Raw genomic sequence first — 18,468 nt, 5'->3', positions numbered from 1 at the left:
CCTCTCTTTTTTTTGCCTTTCTTCTTCCTAAGGTCACTTGACTGAAAAAATAGGAAGGTAAAATGCAAAGTGACATAAATAGAAATAATAAAATAAGGTCAACTTTGCTTTGAATCTGCAGGCAAAATAGCTGTCCCAATTTTTTTCTTGGCCCTATGCTAGCATCTCTCAAGCTGGTGACATGAATAGTTTTCCAGTTCATTCAATCTTACCAACACATTTTTATGTCTGCTACATCTCCGTCTTGTCACTGTCATCTGAACTACTGCTTAAATTTTTACTTTGTTGAGGCCCACTTTTCTAAATTGTGAAATGATCCTTTAGCAACTGTTTTAAAGGCTTGAGCTTTTAGATAAAACATCTTGCATGGTAAAGGTTTTGTTTCAGAGGGAGCTGGTCAGTGTTCTTTTATTTAAGCCACAGCAATGGGATATAAGGATTTTTCTTTGAAAGCAGCCATTTGTCAGCAGACATTGGTGGCATAGTAGAGTCTACCTGAGCATTGACATGGGCCTGTTGGTGGGGGTCAGAATGGAAATACCTGGTCAAAATTCACAGTTGACAGAGGGGTCCAGCTCCATCACAGCTTATGTCATCTGTGAATCCAGTCTGTAGCCATTTAACTTCCCAGCAGTGTGTTGCAAGAGGAATGTAAGGAAAACAGCTCTCTTGTTTGAATACTTACAGGTCCCCGTGTACTCAGAGATCCCCAGCTATGTGAGGACTGAGGTTGGGTCCCCCCACTCTTACTGGGAGAGGAGAGGCAGTGAATTGTGAAGCAGATACAAAGCAGGTTACTAATCTCTGTGATTTCTCTTTAGGGTCGGCAGCTGAGCGAGCACTTGAACATTTACATCTTCTCCCTGAAGAAACGTGTCCAAGAGTGAACACCTGCACTACGATCAGACTGGAACACTTGACATGGAGATTTGCAGCTCTTCTGATGTGATAAATAGTTGGAATGTATCTGATTAAAATAACCAAAGAATAGAATAGTACAGATATCTGAACCACTGCAACAATGAGCTATGCAGCCAGATGCCTCATCTCAGAGGAAGATGCCTGTCCAGCAGAGAACTTTACCAAGTTGTTCTGTTGATATTTATTCTTTTTACCAAGCTATGTTACTCGCTTCTATTTTGTCTTCCTCTGCCTTACCACTGTGTCCAAAGTCCTGGATCAATGCATGCTGGGCTACACAAGATCCTTGGTGGCTTATAACCTGCACTGGTTTAACCCAGCCTAGTCACCAGTGGGACCCCAGCAATGCAAACCCTCCCTGTGCATCCTTCCCACTCACACATCTGTGCCTGCTTCATTTGCCGTATTTAATTTTCTCACAGCTCATTTCTTCCACACAACCTCCTGAAAGGCTTATGCACATTTAGTCTTTTCCTCACCTCATTTGAATGTGTGAAGACAAGAGAATGAGCTCAGAAAGCTACGGGTACAGTAAAGTGCTTTTGAAACGTACAGTTTTTTCCCCATTCTCAGCATTGAGTCTCAGCTGACCTGTCAGAAATGTAGGCTTAACACAGCAGCAGCTGGCCCTTCTATTTATTTTCTAGGCAGTAACAAGCACATTGTTTATATTTCAGTAGCAACAAACAATATAGCCTACAAAGGTAAACAGCTGAAAATAAATTTGGCCAGCGAACCTTCGAAGATTTGCATATTTCTCTTCAAAGCTGGTTTCAGTCCAACATCATCTACCAGTGCAAAATGCTAAACAAGTCATTGTTTGCCTGTGTGCTTGAAGCAAATTCTTGTGGTTTTGGAAAATGCCATAGGAAAAAGAAACAAGAATTATTTTTTTTTAAAACATAACATGTTTGCATGCAGATGTAAACTGCTCCCTTTATCTATAATACACGTGGGTTTTCTGTGTGCCTTGGAGAGGGAGTAAGAATTTGAGTTTCATGTCTTTTCATAAGCTGCCCTAGCCAGAGGGCTTTTGTGGCCTTGAAGCACTAATTAAACAATCTGTCCACTTCCCCAAGGTAAGCACAGAGGGATGTGATTGACAGCCTGGCACATTTATTTACTATTTAACCATCTCACTTGCCAGAAGCCAGGTGGAAGTGCAGTTTTTGAGCTGCTGAGCTGAGTCTTCATTGTTTTCAGTTCTTAGACTGTTTCTGTGGGTTTATCACTAGCCTGATCATTTTTGCCCCCCAGTTAACTTACCCTTACATCAGTAGCTCCTATTGATATTTTCAGCTGAGCCACTGGCAAGTTGTATGAGCAGCTTCAGCTTAAGCTGGTACTGCCTGTTACAGCAGTTGCCCTATGACAACACCAGCAGGGCTGATTTCCCCAGGCAGCCCTTAGCACAGGCGCCAGGGGACAAGCCTGCACATCAGCTTCCCCTGTTCACAAAGCAGAAATATTGGAAAGTCCCTTCAGGTTTGAAAGAATCCATGTTCCATCTACCAAACAAGCACACTGAGAGTCCCACCCCCCAAACAAACATCAGGTGAGTCACAGTTCAAGCAGCTCCAGGTGTGAGTCAGGCAGAGGGGACAGGTCATGCTGTAATGCAGAGTCAGAGGTTCTGCCAAGAGCCAGGCAGGGAAGGGAGGATGCCCTTTGCCACTGCTGTGGTTCCACACAGGAGGCATCTCCCAGGCTTCCTCCCTCCGGTGTGGCAGCCATGCCCTTACCCTGTGTGATGCCCAGAGAACATGGGGTGTCCACAGAGGTGTTCCCAACTGCCCAAGGACTTCCCTGGAGTAAGTCTGAAGTCTCTTTATTTGATGAGGTTTGCCAAAAAAGGTAGTTCTGACTGTATTTGGGGGGCAGTGACGAGTTTGGTGTTGCTGCATGCACCCAGCAGTCTCAACATTTGATGAAGTTAAATACTACATCCATACCTGATACACTGCCACAAAAGTCTCACCTGCTTTTTAAGGGCACTTTGTGTTTCACCTTTCCATCACAAGCATTGAGGAAACTCTGGTGAGAAAACGATTGGGAAACAAACAAAAATAGCTCCAAATTGAATGTGGTCATAAGGAGAAACTCTGTGGACAGGCTTCCTTTTTCCATGTCTTGCACACTTATTTAGGAAACAGCTGGAAATAAGGGTCACAGAAGCAGTGCAATCTGATGCAATGGAATGGAGTATTTAGAAATATTTATTAAATGAAATTATAAAACTTGAACTACCACAACCTGCACTTGTACCTTACTAAAGAGAAACTGAGTATCACTTTTAAAGGGCATTAATCTCCAGCCAGCTTTCCCACCTTCTACATGAAAACATGGCAAATAACTTTTTTTTTCCTCTTTAAAGCAATTTGTCACTACAATCTGTATAAAGACAAGTATAAAAAGAGATCATGTATTGCACAGTGTGTCTATTGAATTATTAGCTGTTGTAGATGACAACTGGTTCAATGAATAGGAAGAAAAATGCTTTTGCTCATAGGGCTGTATGGTCACAGATTTATTTTGCAAAGTCATGTATGTAGATGACCTATCAGTCTGACAATACATTTTTTGGTCACGTTATGGCAGAAAGTTTTCAACTATCTGAATTGGAAAATATATCATTTTTTTATGCTTTAGAGCATTTGCACTAACCCAAGGACATGCCTTCCTCCTGGTCTTATGAAAAGCAGCTAAACAAGCGTTGCTCTTGCAGGTTTGAACACCTGGGTTGGAAATGGGCTCCTCTGGTCTCTGCTTCGTCCTCCCCTCCTTTGTCAGAGGCCCAGGGATACCTGGAGCAGCGGGGCGCAGGCTGGTGGCTCACAACGGGGTCACTTCAACACAGAGGAAAAGGGTCCTGATCCAAGGCTCAGAACTCCTGCCCCAGAGCAGCAGCTACTGCAGCTACAAAAGACCAGAGCTGTGAGAACTACAGTGAATTTTCCCCCTTCTCTCCCAACAAAACCTCATACTTTAATCTAAAATCTAGGTGGCTTTTAGGTACTGCATTGAAGATTCATTCCTAAATACCTGGCCACTGCAAGGAAGCCCACTGGGAGCTTGGGTACCTTTCTGTAGTGCTCTCTTTGCCTCCTGGCTGCTGCCAGTTTTGCTTTGGACTGATACCCAAGGGAGTTAGCACTCCAAAATCTGAAAGCATTTACCATAAAGAAAAATGTGCTGTTTACATGCACATACATACATACATGGATTTTCTGTTTTGATTTATAAAAGAGAATACAGTTGCTGAGCTCTTGGGGAAACAGATGCTATCCACACACGCAGCGTAAGTGGACTTCTGGGTTTTTAAAGCAGCTGCCTTTTTCTTCCTGCTCCCATATGCAGCCCCTGATGAATCAAAAATATGCATTTAATCCAGAAAATTATTCTTTTAGAATGTTCCGAATAGTCTCTAGAGCTAGACAGATTTTAACATATATTTTTTTATTAAATATGTAAAAAGATAAACGCAAGTCAAGTTATTCACATATTCAGACAAAAATCTACTCTATCATGCGACAGTTTGTGGATAATGTAAAATGACTGATACATCTGAATAAGACTTTTTTGTATCTATTATGCCATTACTTATCTATTTATAATTAACAATACATATGTTTACATTCCTTTCAGTTTACATTTAATATATAACCAAAGCTTTATGGTGTGCTATTTAGTAAAGGTAATTACAAATGCATATTAAAACCATAACAGAAGAATGGGTTACTCACAGGGGGTGGGGGGGAAGGACAACTCTTTCCCCTTTCAGAACACTGCTCTCCCCTCAGCACAGCCACATTTCTGGTGCCCCCAAAGAATTTCACTGCCCTGGCTCCCTACATCAGTCACTCCCCCCTTGATACAAGCAGTGAGAGGGCTATGGTCCTCAGATCAGAAACAGGATGCAAGGAATTTTCAGGAAACGAAGTTCAGCTTTTTTTAATATTTTTTTCATATGTGCTTCAAAAGAGAGAAAAGAAGAGAGGCACAACAGCCTGGCTATGAACTGTCTGGGGAGCTCAGCAACCCCAACCATTTGCACCTTCAGAAAACTGTTTTCCCTTGAAGTGCTCTCCATGCACCTGCTTGAGTATTGGCAGAAAGATGAACTCCAGTAGCAGACACATGCTGATGAAATTAGGTTTATAGCCTGATCCCAAACTCCTTGCCCCATTCAGAGATCCCATAAAGGTTAAAGGACATTCTGGAGTCTGGAAAAAAAATTAGTAACTGCTCTTCAACAGTATTATGAAGAACTACTGTTTATTACAATGACAATTGTAATAAGTACATATGTTCTAATAAACACAAATACAACAAAAATGACAATTCCCCCATTTGTGGTGATTCTTGGAAATAATTATTTTGGAAAAAACACGATTTTATAAACCAGACCTTCTTTGTAACCAATTGAGAAGGGAGAGGAAAGCGCTGGCCTGCAGGTTGCAGTAGTTTGATTTCATCACTGGGTAGGATGTGAGGTCAATACTGGGTGCAGAGCTGGGAAAACTTCAGCCTGCAGGGTCCAGAAACTATTCTGCTGTGCAGGGGGAGGATCAAAGAACTGGAAATACCTGTTCTGGTGCTCAACAGCATTTTATATATTGTTGGTGGTGCAACACAACAGCAGGGTTCTCACATTTAACTAAGAGCCACTTAGCTGCAGAAGATTGATTAGGAATGGAAAACTGCATGTGCATGTGTGTGTGCCTGGGGGCTGATGTGTTGGAAACCTTTCTGTGGAAGTATAGCTGGGGACCTAATGCTTTAGAAGCCTACAAACACCTAAAATGATTTAGCTGTCCAATAGGCTGTGGAGTTTTTCAGTGAATGCCAATTGGGATGGGACTTCCACGTACCTGCTAAATCAGCACAGCAAACCAGAACTCAGAAAATGAAGTGAGAGACCAAGAATACCAGGCATTAAATAACCAGAGAGACTACAATGTCCAGTGCTAGGAGAAGAACAAGGAATGCTTTTTATACTTCAAGATACCTCTCCTTATAAAATACCATCATTTAGAACAGGGCCATGGGACCACACTGGAAGGGAATGCTCCCACTGCAGACATCTCCAGTGCACACATGGTTCTGCACCACACTGGCCTTAAAGGAGAAAGGTCAGCCAAGAGCAGAACCAGCTCTGTGCCCTCAGTCAGATGGTCTCCTTCTAATGTGTGCCCTATCTCCAGGAGGACTCCTCACTGCTTCTCCATGCTTTAGAAGCAGCCTTAAACTTGTGAAGTGTCCACCATCCACTTACAGGGGAGTTTGGGGTATGGTTCGGGGCCAGTGCTGTTGCTTCTTCCCCCCATACTTTGCACTAGTGACCAAATTTCTGTCTTCTAGACTTGTATGGCTGGGGAAGTGGAAGGGGGAAGGAAAGTGGAAAGAAATGTGTGGCCTACTTTCTCCTTTTCTGAGAAGCAGGAAGCCAAGGATGATGGTACAGACTGTGTCCTGCAGCTACACTTGTGTCAAGGAGATTTCTCTCCTCCCTCAGCACTGAGCTCTGCGGAGGTAGAGCTGCGGCTGGAGACTGAGACTGGATTCCTCAGAAAGGAAGAAAAGCTGGGAAATGTCTATTGACTAGCTAGGAAACTGGGAGGGTTTTCAAAAAGCTTAAGTGGATGTCTCTTCCTCCAGAAATCAGCCAAAAAACATACCATGCAGCTTTCTAACAAGCTTCCTAACACAGGGGTTTAAATCTCCCAGTGAAACAGATGCTCTGCCTTCCATTTGTGAAGGCAGGAAAGGAATAAATGTGAGCAACACAAGCGTTTTCCTCCACAACACAACCTCATCGTTATGACTTGAGTATGATATCCACTGTATCCCTTTATTTCAACTGTTTGGCCAAATCGATGCCCCAAGGCAGATGTACTAGAAAATGCAAAAGCACCACAAAGTGAGAGACACAGCTAGTGGTACAGAACTCCTTGCCACACAAAATGCCAATATAAATATGTTAGAACAAGTTACAAGTGTATCATACTTAAGACGAAAAAGAAAAAAAAATAAATATATATATTTTTAAAGAGCAGAACAAATCTCAAGCAGCCAAGTGGTGACGTTGCAGTGATGTACAGTAGGTGATGTAGCCCTACAACCTCTTGGGAAGATACACTGAAAGAAGACGCCTGCAAATGCATCTTGGCAAAGTATTGGTACAGAATGCAGTGGTTGGCTGGCACTCACTATGGTACATAAATGTTAATGGCAGACTGGGAGTGAACTGATTTCAAGTTTGAGGCCGCACATGTTCCATTCTCCAGAAGAAAGTTCTCACACAAAACGAAAATTGTCAGAGATGCTGCATGAGTCAGTACTCATCCTGCTGCTGGGGCTGTTCATGGACTTGCTCTTCACCTTCATGCTCATCTGTGTGGCTCTCCTGTAGGGAGAAAAAGATCCCAAAACACTCTTCAGCAGAAAGCATTCCTCATGTAATCTTGCCCCGTGGTGCTCACTGTAGCATAAAACTTAATTTTCATGCAAGGAAGTACAAAATGAGCTGTTACCTGAGCAAAGCAGCATCTCATAAAATTATATTGAAATGTACTTTCTTTACTTCTAATTGAGGCATATGCAGTACTGGTAATTCCCTAGAAGAAAAGTCAGCTTTCAACATTGCTATCTGTTATCTGTTCTGGTGAGTGAACGAACACTTTGAACAGTTAGACAGTGATATGCCAACATTTAAATCCTGTACCACAGCATCCTTATATCTGCCCATTTTCAGCTTGTCCAAGGTTTTCTGAACCTGTCTGCTGTAGTTTTCACACAATCTTCTCTCAAGGTTTAGATCACTAATTGGACAAGACACTTTTACTATCACCTGCTTGAAAAATTCAACACAGCCTCTTTTTTGAGGTCAGGCATATTACTTTCCCAAAAGTTTTACGTTTCCCATGCCAACTCCCATAGACTTGCAAACACATTTTCTTGGGGAGGCTGAGGGGAAGAGCCCCGTATTCACTGACTTACAGAGCTACTGTAAAAAGCACTAATTACTAAGTAATCACTTCCCATTGTTTTTATTCTCAGTATTATCCAAAACTGCCTCTCTAAATATACATTCCCACTGGAAGATGAATCCCTGACACAAGGAAAGGCTGTATGCTCGCTGCAGGTGACACCAGTTATGAACAACTTTCAAATTACAGGCAACAGGCTTAGTATCCTGAGTTGACCTCAATGTTATCTGAGCTCAAAAAGTCTGGCTGACTTTTAGAGCATCCCTTCTGGACTGCCATTAAGCACAGCTGCATTTACAGCTTTCCTCTCAAGTGCTTTCCATCTTTCCACAGCACGGTTCACTGAAGAGATCCTTCTTGTGTATGCTCTGCCCTGCATTAGTACTGCTCTGCCCTAGGCAGTTCCAAAGGAAAACAGTTTTCCAGCACACTGAGCTGCCATTCAAAATCCAGCATCCCCAGTGGGCTACCTCTGCAGAACTTGCCTGGCTCTCTAACTTTTGTTAGAAGCAAGCGGCTTGAACAACAAACTTTAACAAATTGCTACTGCTAAGTTTTCAAATTTGAGGCAAAATCAAAATAAAAGGAAGGCCATCATTTTAGTTTCTCCACAATAGTCAGAGCAGCTTATGAAACAAATGAATTCCCTTCTGGCAGTAAAATACTTATCTAAGGGCAAAAGTAGAATAAGGTTCCTAACATTTGGAACAGCCCAATTTCAAATGAAAGCAAGTTTTCTATCACTCAGGTGCCATTTTCAGATAGGAGTCACACATCAGTCAGGGCAGCTGAAGTTAAGCACGTTTTGGCCCCTTGGGGGAAATGATGCCCTTATTACATACAGTAGGTACATCATGCCAAAATAGTTTTGTGAGCAAGTACCCAAAAACTGCAGCTCCTGTGATGAGCTGCAAGGGTGCAGGATGTGCAGAGAACAGGAGGTTCACAGGGAGGAGCTGACAGCTGGGAGAATGTGACCCTGCCCTGCAGGGTGAGAAAACTGAAGCTTCTTTAGCCGCAGTGAGTGATGCTGCCTTAACCCCATCTGTCCTGACCCTCCTTCTGTGCTGAGGTGACCTGCTCTGGAATGCACATGTTCCATAGGCCCTGTGAGTGATGAGATGCACTGTTAGAAAGCCCACTTGTGCAGACTTTATGGGTTATGTACGTGCTTTCCTCTCATCCGTACAACAGGAAAAGCCTCTAAGCACAGGGAGTGGAATCTATTCCACAGCTCTGAAGAGGAGTGGTGGCCCCTATTTTGTCAGGTTTATCTTTGATGGAAATAGTGAACCTTATAATGTAACTACCTCAGAAGGTGTTTTGAGACTTGGGACATGTTTTTCAGTATGTACAGCTTGTATAAAGACATGAAATGGGAACCATAAGAGTCCAATTACATTGGGACCGTGGAATCTCATTGAAAAGAATCCCCTAATAAGGAGAGTAGTGGAAGATCTATTTAGAGCATTTATTTCTGGCTTGAGCCACATGACCATGGTCATCTCTGTCTCCCATGTTGAGAGATGGTCTCTTTTGACCCTTAGATCTATCTGCTTCAAACTATTCAGGTGTGCCTGTAGACTGAAGAGTTAGACTATGAAAACTTGGTGTTGGGGAGGGTGGGGGCCCTTTCCAAAAGTAGCAGCAGATATAGAAGCTGCTAGAGCAGAAAGTCACCAAACCAGCTGCATTTTGAGCAATTGCTGTTGGAAACTGAGCAGACCAAGTGAGATGCCCAACATGAGCAATTCTCCCAACTTCTACATGAACTGAACCACAAGAGCCTGTGTAGGAAAGCAAAAGCTTTTCTACATGACCAAGCGCTTTACACACTGAGAGCACACATCTCTCCACCCCTCACTGTTCTCTGGCAACTTTGATGTTTTTGATGAAGGAGTAGGATAACAGATGACCAATTCATAATTAAAAATTACAAAGGCCTACAGACTGATCAGACAAATGTTAAATGAGAGTAGAAGATATGATATCCCTCTTGCCTAAGCAGAGACATAATGGTGAGGTTTAAGCAGAACCATAATAGGGAAAAGAGAAGAAAGGCTCTAAAGAGAAGGAACCAACTGGATTGATATTTGCACTGCTCAAATTCACCAAAATCAAACAAAAAAAAAAAAGAAAAAAAAAAGAAAAAAGAAAATATTTAGTCTTAAAAAATTAGTTCTTACTGAACTAAGCAAAACAGAAGCTTAGGAGATGACATGACTGAAACTACACTATAAACTGAAATTCTGAGAAAAATAATTACTCCACTTCCCACCCCAAGACATGAACCTGATCAAAATCTCTTCAATGCAACACTACAATAATCAAACACCTGGGGAATGATTCTTTGAGGGACTGAACTCTATACTTGCATTTTGAATAATTCTGCACATAATTCACCTAACAGCCTCATAGCCTGACTAAGAAAGCCTAATTGCTGTCACCAAGGGATTAACCTGCAAAATACTGCAAGATAAAGAATTTAGCTTAGGACAAATGCATTACAGAGGAAGAGAGAAAAAAAAAAAAACAACTCAGATCTGAAGGGCAAAGCAGGGCAATAAGAGAGTGAAGTCCAAAACCAAAAAGCAGGCAGAATCTGAATCAGCACTAAGCTACAGTCTTTGGCTTAGTGCTAATACATTTGAGTCTTTCCTCAGCAAGTCACAGTCCATCTGTTAAGCTGAGGAGATCAAGCCTCCCACCAAAAGGAACAAAAAAATTGTGTTAGGAATGGGCCTCTGCATTCCTCTGTGGAGGAGCAGTGCTCTCCTGCTGCAGTGACACACCCAGTCTCCAACAGCAACCACATTTTAGATGAAAGCACAGTTGTATGTAGTTCACATGCAGGCATGGATGATGATTTCATCAGAGAGAGGCTTGGAGGGAAGAAGCAGATAAAACACTGGGAAACGGACTGAAGTAGAATGTTTTGTAATGTGTTCTGCCAGTAAGGAATACTGCAGAAGGAAAAGCAACAAATGCATTCCTTGATGTGGAACCACTCTGCTATTTAAGCCAACAGACAGATAGATGTGGTAGGGGTATGGGGAGAAGAGGGATTTTTCTGGCTTTGCTTTATAAATAAATCACTGCTCTTGAATCCAGAAGACATTTTCCCTGACCACTATATATATGTAACACTTCTACCCTGTTATCACATGCCTGGCAAATTTGTCTTATTGTTTATTCCTGTGAAAATAATGGTTTCCTCCTCCTTTTCCTCTCTAGCACTCACTCTGCACTGCTGAACAAATCCTCTTTGCCTTGTCACTTCTCATCTGAGCAGTGGCACCTGTTAGCTTCAAACTTGTGGTTCTCTTGCACCTAACTTTCATACACTTAGGCCCTACATTAGCCCCTTTTAGAAAAAGTATGTTGAATTAGTAGTTCCTCCAGCACTAGTTTTGATATAAAACTAAGTCAGCTGACTGCTGCTGCAACAGCTTTCTGGGAGCAGATGTAAGAACAGCCTATGGTACCACAGTGCTGCCGAGGGATTAAGTTGATGCTTGTACACTCTGGAGCCAAAGCCTTCCTCCACTGGTGCCTGAAGGGTCAATTGTCAGTACAATCCATACAGGGATTTAGTTAACATGAATGGGAGTCGTTCATCTAAATCTCCACTGAATCATTATCCCTGAATGTCTCTGAGGAATTTAACCAGCACCCTTTGCAGCTTCTTGCTTTGTTCAGTGTCTACAACATTAAGTCTAAGATGCAATGAGATTCTTGCTTAATCTTGCAGACAATACATTCTGAAATTTTGCTAATAGAGGATTATTTGGTTTGCACAAGAAAGAATTTTGCCTATAGCAACAGGATAAAAAATGCTAAAGAGCATTATCTTTGTAGATATAATTATGTATTTGGCAACCTGCACCACACATATTCCAACACATGGGCCAGAGAAGGTTCACAGCTGTAGACAGCGAACAGCATCTCTGCCAGAAGTTTTGTGATTTGCAACACACAAAAGAACATGAGTAAAAGACTTCATGCACATAGGGGGAAGATGAGAAAAACAAAACAGGCTCAGAAACATATGAAATCAATTTAAAATTGTGAAAGAGACCCTCCCCTTTTAGATAAAGCTCAGCAAACCCAGAATACAAAACCTACACTGAAGCAGTGAAAAGCAACAAACCTCCTGAATCCTCCCCTCAAGCTAAACGTCTGTTGTTTGCAATTTCAAATGCAAACCTCCTTTTTGGGGAGGAGTCACAGGAATCCTAGCTGCAGTTCTAAATACAGGATATGACCCAATACTACACCAGTAAAATTTTATGCAATTAAGCTTTTTTTGTTGAGATAAAAACCATTAAGCTTCAACTTACATGTTCATCTGAAGCATAAAGGACTTCCATTAGCCGATTGACAAGGTCATTCTCTCCCCCATGTTCTTGGCAGAGAAGTTCAATCTCCCTTAATTTGCCAAAATAGAAATCCCTTTCCTTCTCCACGCCTTCAAGTGCAAGCTTTAATGAATGTACCTGCACATAAACCAAGACATGATGCATCAGTTTTGAGGTGCACTACAGACAAAAGAACACAGTCTAAAATTTTGTATGTGAAACGATCTTAAATACATATTTGATTTTTTAGCTTGAAATGAAGTCCAGTTTTCTTTCTGCAGTGCTAAATTGAACCTTACCCCACAGAGAATCAGGCTCCCCCACTACTCCCCCTGGATACTCCTTAACCTTCACCCTAAAAGGTCAATTTTCTCAGCACTCCTTTAAACTGAAGCTCAAAGCAGCAGTGAGGAAATCAGGGCTACCTAAGCCATGTCTCCTAACAGGATTGCCAGAAATGTCATATAGTGGTAACTAATAAAACTTTCAGCTCAGTACTTGCATTATTTTGCCTGGACAAATGTGTAGTTGTTGGGAAACCTACAATGTCTCCTTGCCTAAAAATACATTGAACTAGCAGAGGATGGAAATAATCTAGTTAGGAAATTAAAGGTCCTCAAGTTACAAATGTGCTATTGCTGTGTTGGTTTTCACCTCTACTGTTCTGCCTCCTCACTTACTACATTTTACAAACCTGCGTTTCAGCTCTCTGCTGCCATGACTGGGTGTACCACAGGCTACCTGCTCTGACTGATGTGCTGTTTCTACCAACAAATTCTCTCAAATGCCAAGTACCTTTCTCCTTGCAACCTTGCTCACAAGAGTCTTCAAGCTATGCTGTCAGCCTCAATTTTACTACTAGGACTGCTGCAAATAATTCATGGGCAATGTAGCTGTTAATGATTAGGCTTTGTATAAATCATGACAGATGCTGCAATATATTTTTATACATATATATTTTAAAAAGAGAGGTTTTGTGGGGGCATAACATATAAACTTCTGTCTAATGGGGTATACACAATCAGGAGAACATCTAAGTGGCTCAGAAATTCAGAGGACAGCAGCATAAAAACCAACAGAAATAATCACAGATAAAGCTGTCTACAGTAAACACACTGACCACAATCACATCCAATTACAACCAAACATTCACATTTTAAATCCTGCAATTATACAAATGATTTTCTAAATAAAACATGCTAAATAAATGAAATCATACCAGACTACATTTCAGTGAAGTAATATGATTTAATAGAAACCTCTGTGTTGCCAGATCTACTGCAAGTTAATTTATTTCCTTCACTAGTCAAAATACCAGGAGAGTTCAAACAATGCTTTGATAGCCTACTAAATCCTTTCAGTTTGTTTTTCCATGACTGCTGAGCTAGGGATGCCTTTTTCTGACCTTTGATTGCACTCTCAAAGGCATCAAGCAGCAGAACTGACCTGTTACCAGAGCAGGATCTCAGGGCACCTCATTTATGCACTAATTCATTTCTGACCAGCTGTCTAAGTGTGACACTCAAGTCTTCCTTGACAGTTTGAATCCATTATGGATATAATGACCAGTCACCTTAAAATTAACTACTTTTTTACAAAAGTAGGCATAGCAAAATGAAACAAGAGTTTACAATATTCTGATCTATAGATGAAGACCTCATAATTAAGATGTGCCTTCTGGAACTGCCACAGCATATTGCTTGAGAGCAATGCCTGAATCCAGCCAGAATAAGAATGTAACTGCTTCCAGATCTCTTGCTCTGTGCTTGCTAGAGCTTGGGAAAACAATGAACTTCAGCTGAAAAACTGGCAGCTAATAGCTGAGACTATCTCCCCTTCTGACCTATTTACTATGAAGACATTCTCCTGTTTTCATTCTCTCACATTCATGCTGTTTAAAGAAACAAAATCATTAAACTCTATAAACATATGCACAGACTTAATTAACTACTGTATATAGTAAACATTATTATAACCAAACTAGATATGCTTCCCTTCAGCTCCAGCTACCTGTCTGTGCCACATGAATTCATATTTCTTCACACACTTTGCATATCTGCATCTTACTTTTTCCTTCCATAAGCATGCCAGAAGGCTGACACTTGAGGAACAGCTCATGTCAGCTCCCATGCTCTATTTCTGGACTGAAAGCACCCCTCTGCAACCCAGTTAATGGGTGCAAAGGCAGCAGTTCCTACTGACTGGACTTTTCTCTGCTGGCACTTACTAGTTAGGCTGCAGATTAGGCCCAACTGTAGGCAAAAAAGCCACAATGATGCTGTTTTCAGAAACTATATGTATACCAGCACACAGCTAATAGTTCCTGGGACCATTCTCCATCTGTAAAAGTCCCTCTCTGTATGCAATAGCCCCTGGTTTGTGTTGTCACCTCAGCTGCCCTCAGACACTCTTTGGGAGAGAGTAATTTCAATGCTATGGGTAATCAAGTTCCAGTGCAGAGTGACACTCCTTGGAATTTAATTTTGGAGTTTAATTTACTGGCACAGTTTGAAGATGATTTTAAGAGAAACTTTAAGATTGTAGGGAGCCATTCACTGGCAAATGTTAGGGACGCTTACAATTATTACAAATAGCTCATCAAGCTACACTATGGTAAAACAGAGTGTACAGACATCCCCACTGATTAAACTTTTCTGCTACAGGTTGCATGGAAGTTCAGATGTTTCCATCTCCTTCGATTGCTATCCATGAAAGGAATGAAAAAACTATTAGAGCCACATAGGACCCTGATATCCAAGACACAATTCAGCATTTCTTACTTATAATCAACACAGAAACAGTAATGGTGGCTGCTGCCTCATCTCCACAACTGCTGCAGAGTAGTAAAAACCAGGCAATTTGGCTCTTGCAGCATGTTCACACTGGGGGTCAGGAAAACCTGGCTCAGAGCTGCTTGCAGCATAGCTTTTTTGGCTCGTGTAATACGGCACGGTTTACAAGTATCCATTAGTGGGAAATGAGATACCAAATGCTGTCAGCATTAAGAAAAAAAGGCTTCCATACCATTCTAGCTAGATGATGTCTCTTAAAAACTAGCTATTAAGGAATCAGTTTTTCATATCCTCAAAATTTCTTCTTCTCTTTGGTGATGGGGGAAATCACCAGTTTTCCTTCAGGGTTATTTGTATATAAAGCTTAAGGTTTTCACACATGGAACGTGCTAGGAATATGTTAGCAGTGGATGTGATAGTGACTGTCTGTTTCAGTAAAGATCAAATGTTTTTATGTTGCTCAGATGCCAACCAACTCTTCCTCCTGAAGCAAACACATTCTGACTTCTGAGTACAAATGTTGTGGTTTAAGTTGCATTAAGCTGACATTTGAACTCTGCTCGACACTGATTAAAAAAAAAAGGATTCCATGAAAAATATATACATCCATTCCTTGTGCAACATTTAAAAACTTTTCGGTTGCAGCAACAATCTAGAGCCCATTTGGAAAACAGGAGGATCCCATTGTGCTCTCTGCTGCTCAGAATGATACCCTGAATCCACAGAAAGCCATGTCTGGGATGTGGCTATCCATCCACCACCTTTCAGTGTACAACTCATCAAAAACATGCAAACAGTGCCCCAGCAAACTGAAATCATTGCTGTTCAGGTCAATGAAAGTCTGAAACTGAAATGTCCTTAACTGTGGAAAATTATACTTGATTCAGAATAATGACTGCTTCCTGAATGCAGCTGCCAGGAACTCTAAAATACAAGTTTTTTCCTTTCCATTTTCCCTCACCAAGGACAAATACAGGGATCAGGCCTCATACATAGTAGTGGCATTTACACCATTCTGACAGCACAGTCTTAAGCCAGATGCAGGTATTTATTCTTGTCCAGTGCAGCCACTCTTGCAGTTCAGAAATGAGAGAATGGTGTAAAGCTCCAGAGCATAAACAAAAATGAAGCCCTTACATTCCTAACATTACAGAAATTCTGAACTTTTTAAATTATATCACAAAACATTATTTAGTTATAATATAGTTACAATAACTATGTATTCTCAGAAAGGTAGATTGCATTTTTAAATGAAAATGGTGTGTTAGCTTCTTTAACACCTTCCTTCCAGAAAGCAGAGCATAATGCTCTAGACTCACTTTAACTGCAAATCTCTTAACACCTTGGTATGACAAACAGGCTTGTTTTCTCCACAGTGGCACATTAAAGGATTTATTTCAAATTAGTAATACACAAGAGCAAAGACACTATTCGGATTTTTCCTGTCCAGGTGAAATAAAAGATATATTTCAACATCTAATAAAATTACCATGCTTCAGCAAGACTTATGTGTCACTCCTAAGATCATAATTTAAAAATACTGGCAAAAATCAGTCATCTCTGCCAGACATTATTTTTTACAATAAATCTCTTCTTTTTTTATTTCTTTCCAGCTGAACTATTTCCACTTTTTGTCCCTTCGTAATTCTGAAGAGCATCATTCATCAGAAGACAGTATTAGATTTCATGCCTGCCTGTGACAATGAATGCATCTACTTTTGAGCCTAAAGCAAATTTACCTGTTCACTGAGCTGTATGACTTGAGTTTCCAAATCTTTATCTGATTTGGATGCTGAGCTGCTTGGTGTAGCTTTTTTTGCTGAAGATGGGCGAGAAGGTGTTGATCCTGGTTTAGAAGCTGGACTGGACTTAGCAGCACCTGAAAAACACAGTAAATAAGTAAACATTAAACAAGATTGATCTCTATAATAAATGCATTCCTATTAACCTGGTACTGAAACACAAGAATTGATTTCACAGCCATCCATCCTTTCTCTTACTTCAAGGTGACAGTAGAGGAAATTCCACTGCTGTTATGCCTTGGGAAAGGAAAACCCACATTTCCTACCAATCTGAGTCTGCTCCTGAGAGTGAGGCAACTCTAAAACCAAAATAAACAACATCACACCAGGAGAAAAAAGTTCCCTTAGATCTGAGCAGCTTTCAGCTCAAATAAAATATGCTGTTAAAAGAGCATTCCCCCATCCCATTACTTAACATACGCAGCTATCCTCAATTTCCCTGGAGAAAGACAGAGCTGAAATAGTCAGCTAAACTGCCTCTGTGCTTTTTTCATTTTGAAATGTAAACCACCCTGAGACAAGGGCATTGAAACTCAGACAGAGCAGAATTAAACCCATTGGTGAACTCACAGTTGGCCACAGTGACCAGAAGATGTGTTTTGATATCCTTAGGTTTTCCTATTTCTTTTTAATTACTTGTGCTGCGAAGCTGCCAGAATATGGAGCAACATCTTCACCAGCAAAAATGGCAAATAATGAGTGCATACTCAGTAATGAGTGCATGACTCTTTTCCCACAATGACTTGGCACATAAATGCCCAAGCAGAGCAGCAGTTGTGTGAAAGGGTTTGCAGTGCCTTCACAGGAACCTCCCAGGCAGCTCCTCACGCCTTGCTCTGCCTCTCCCCCTTTCATTTCTTGATGCTGGCTGTTCCTTACAGTCACTGAGCCCAAACACAAGTGCCTGGCTCACAGCTCCTCCCCTGCCTCAGCTCCCACAGGCACTGCACTCTGCCTTGGCCTTTTCTTATTCCCTCCAACAAGGAATAAATTCGAGATGCACTGGAGGGACATCTGATACCAGTTTGGTTAAGAAGACAAAACAGAAACCCAGCCTCCCTCTGGCCTCTCTGATTTATTAAGCAGGCAGGCACGTGAATCAGAGGTCCTGCTCAGCAGCACCCATGTTCATCACTGATTCCTACAGCGAGCAAAACACAGTCATCCAAATGTGCTGACAGGCTCCATGCCATCCTCCACCATCAGATGCTGTCAGTTCTGAACCCTGAGCCACACAGGAGACAGCCCTGATCCAGCAGGCATCCAGCTCCCAGCTGAGCTCTGAGCTTGCTGCTCACCACTTCCAGAGGGGTTTTGCCCAGGCTTTCTCAGCAGCCACCTTCTACCCCACACCTCACCAGCTGCTCCTCCCATAGGATTACTTAATTTATGGCACACCACAAATTGTTCTAAGTTGTCATTTCCACAATGTATCCCCAGTGTCAGAAAATGCTTTAATAAAGCAATTCTTTGTAAAACCAATGTATTAAAAAAAGCCATTACTAGGAAGAAACTGCAAGGAGGCAGGGAGAGGAAGAGACAGCCTGTGGGGCTGTCAATATGCCCAGACTGTGGAGCTCACAGAGTCTCACTGACCTAGAACTGT

General features: G+C 41.5%; 2 protein-coding genes across 6 annotated transcripts in view; one reads left to right on the top strand and one right to left on the bottom strand.

Annotated features, from left to right (window-relative positions):
- The window catches only part of LOC129123447 (ethanolaminephosphotransferase 1-like), a 57,934-nt gene extending 52,672 nt beyond the window's left edge, over window positions 1–5,262 (top strand). The window contains exon 10 of the mRNA XM_054637800.2: window positions 822–5,262. Within this exon, the coding sequence (XP_054493775.1) occupies window positions 822–887 (66 nt within the window). The 3' untranslated portion in view covers window positions 888–5,262. The remainder of the gene's footprint in view (window positions 1–821) is intronic.
- Window positions 5,180–18,468, bottom strand: part of MAPRE2 (microtubule associated protein RP/EB family member 2) — a 97,309-nt gene continuing 84,020 nt past the window's right edge. For 3 of the 5 annotated variants that reach the window (XM_054629155.2, XM_054629173.2, XM_054629164.2), the window contains 3 exons: window positions 16,800–16,939; window positions 12,251–12,406; window positions 5,180–7,327 (listed from right to left, as the gene is read on the bottom strand). In XM_054629155.2, coding sequence (XP_054485130.2) covers window positions 7,256–7,327; window positions 12,251–12,406; window positions 16,800–16,939 — 368 coding nt within the window. In that variant the 3' untranslated portion in view covers window positions 5,180–7,255. Of the gene's footprint in view, window positions 7,328–7,454; window positions 7,539–12,250; window positions 12,407–16,799; window positions 16,940–18,468 lie in introns of all 5 variants that reach the window. The other 2 variants (XM_077185367.1, XM_054629145.2) reach the window with 1 other exon arrangement.

The sequence above is a fragment of the Agelaius phoeniceus genome, chromosome 1 (genome assembly GCF_051311805.1).
Source record: "Agelaius phoeniceus isolate bAgePho1 chromosome 1, bAgePho1.hap1, whole genome shotgun sequence".
Classification (NCBI taxonomy): Eukaryota; Metazoa; Chordata; class Aves; order Passeriformes; family Icteridae; genus Agelaius; species Agelaius phoeniceus.
This window is presented reverse-complemented; position numbering and strand designations above follow the sequence as displayed.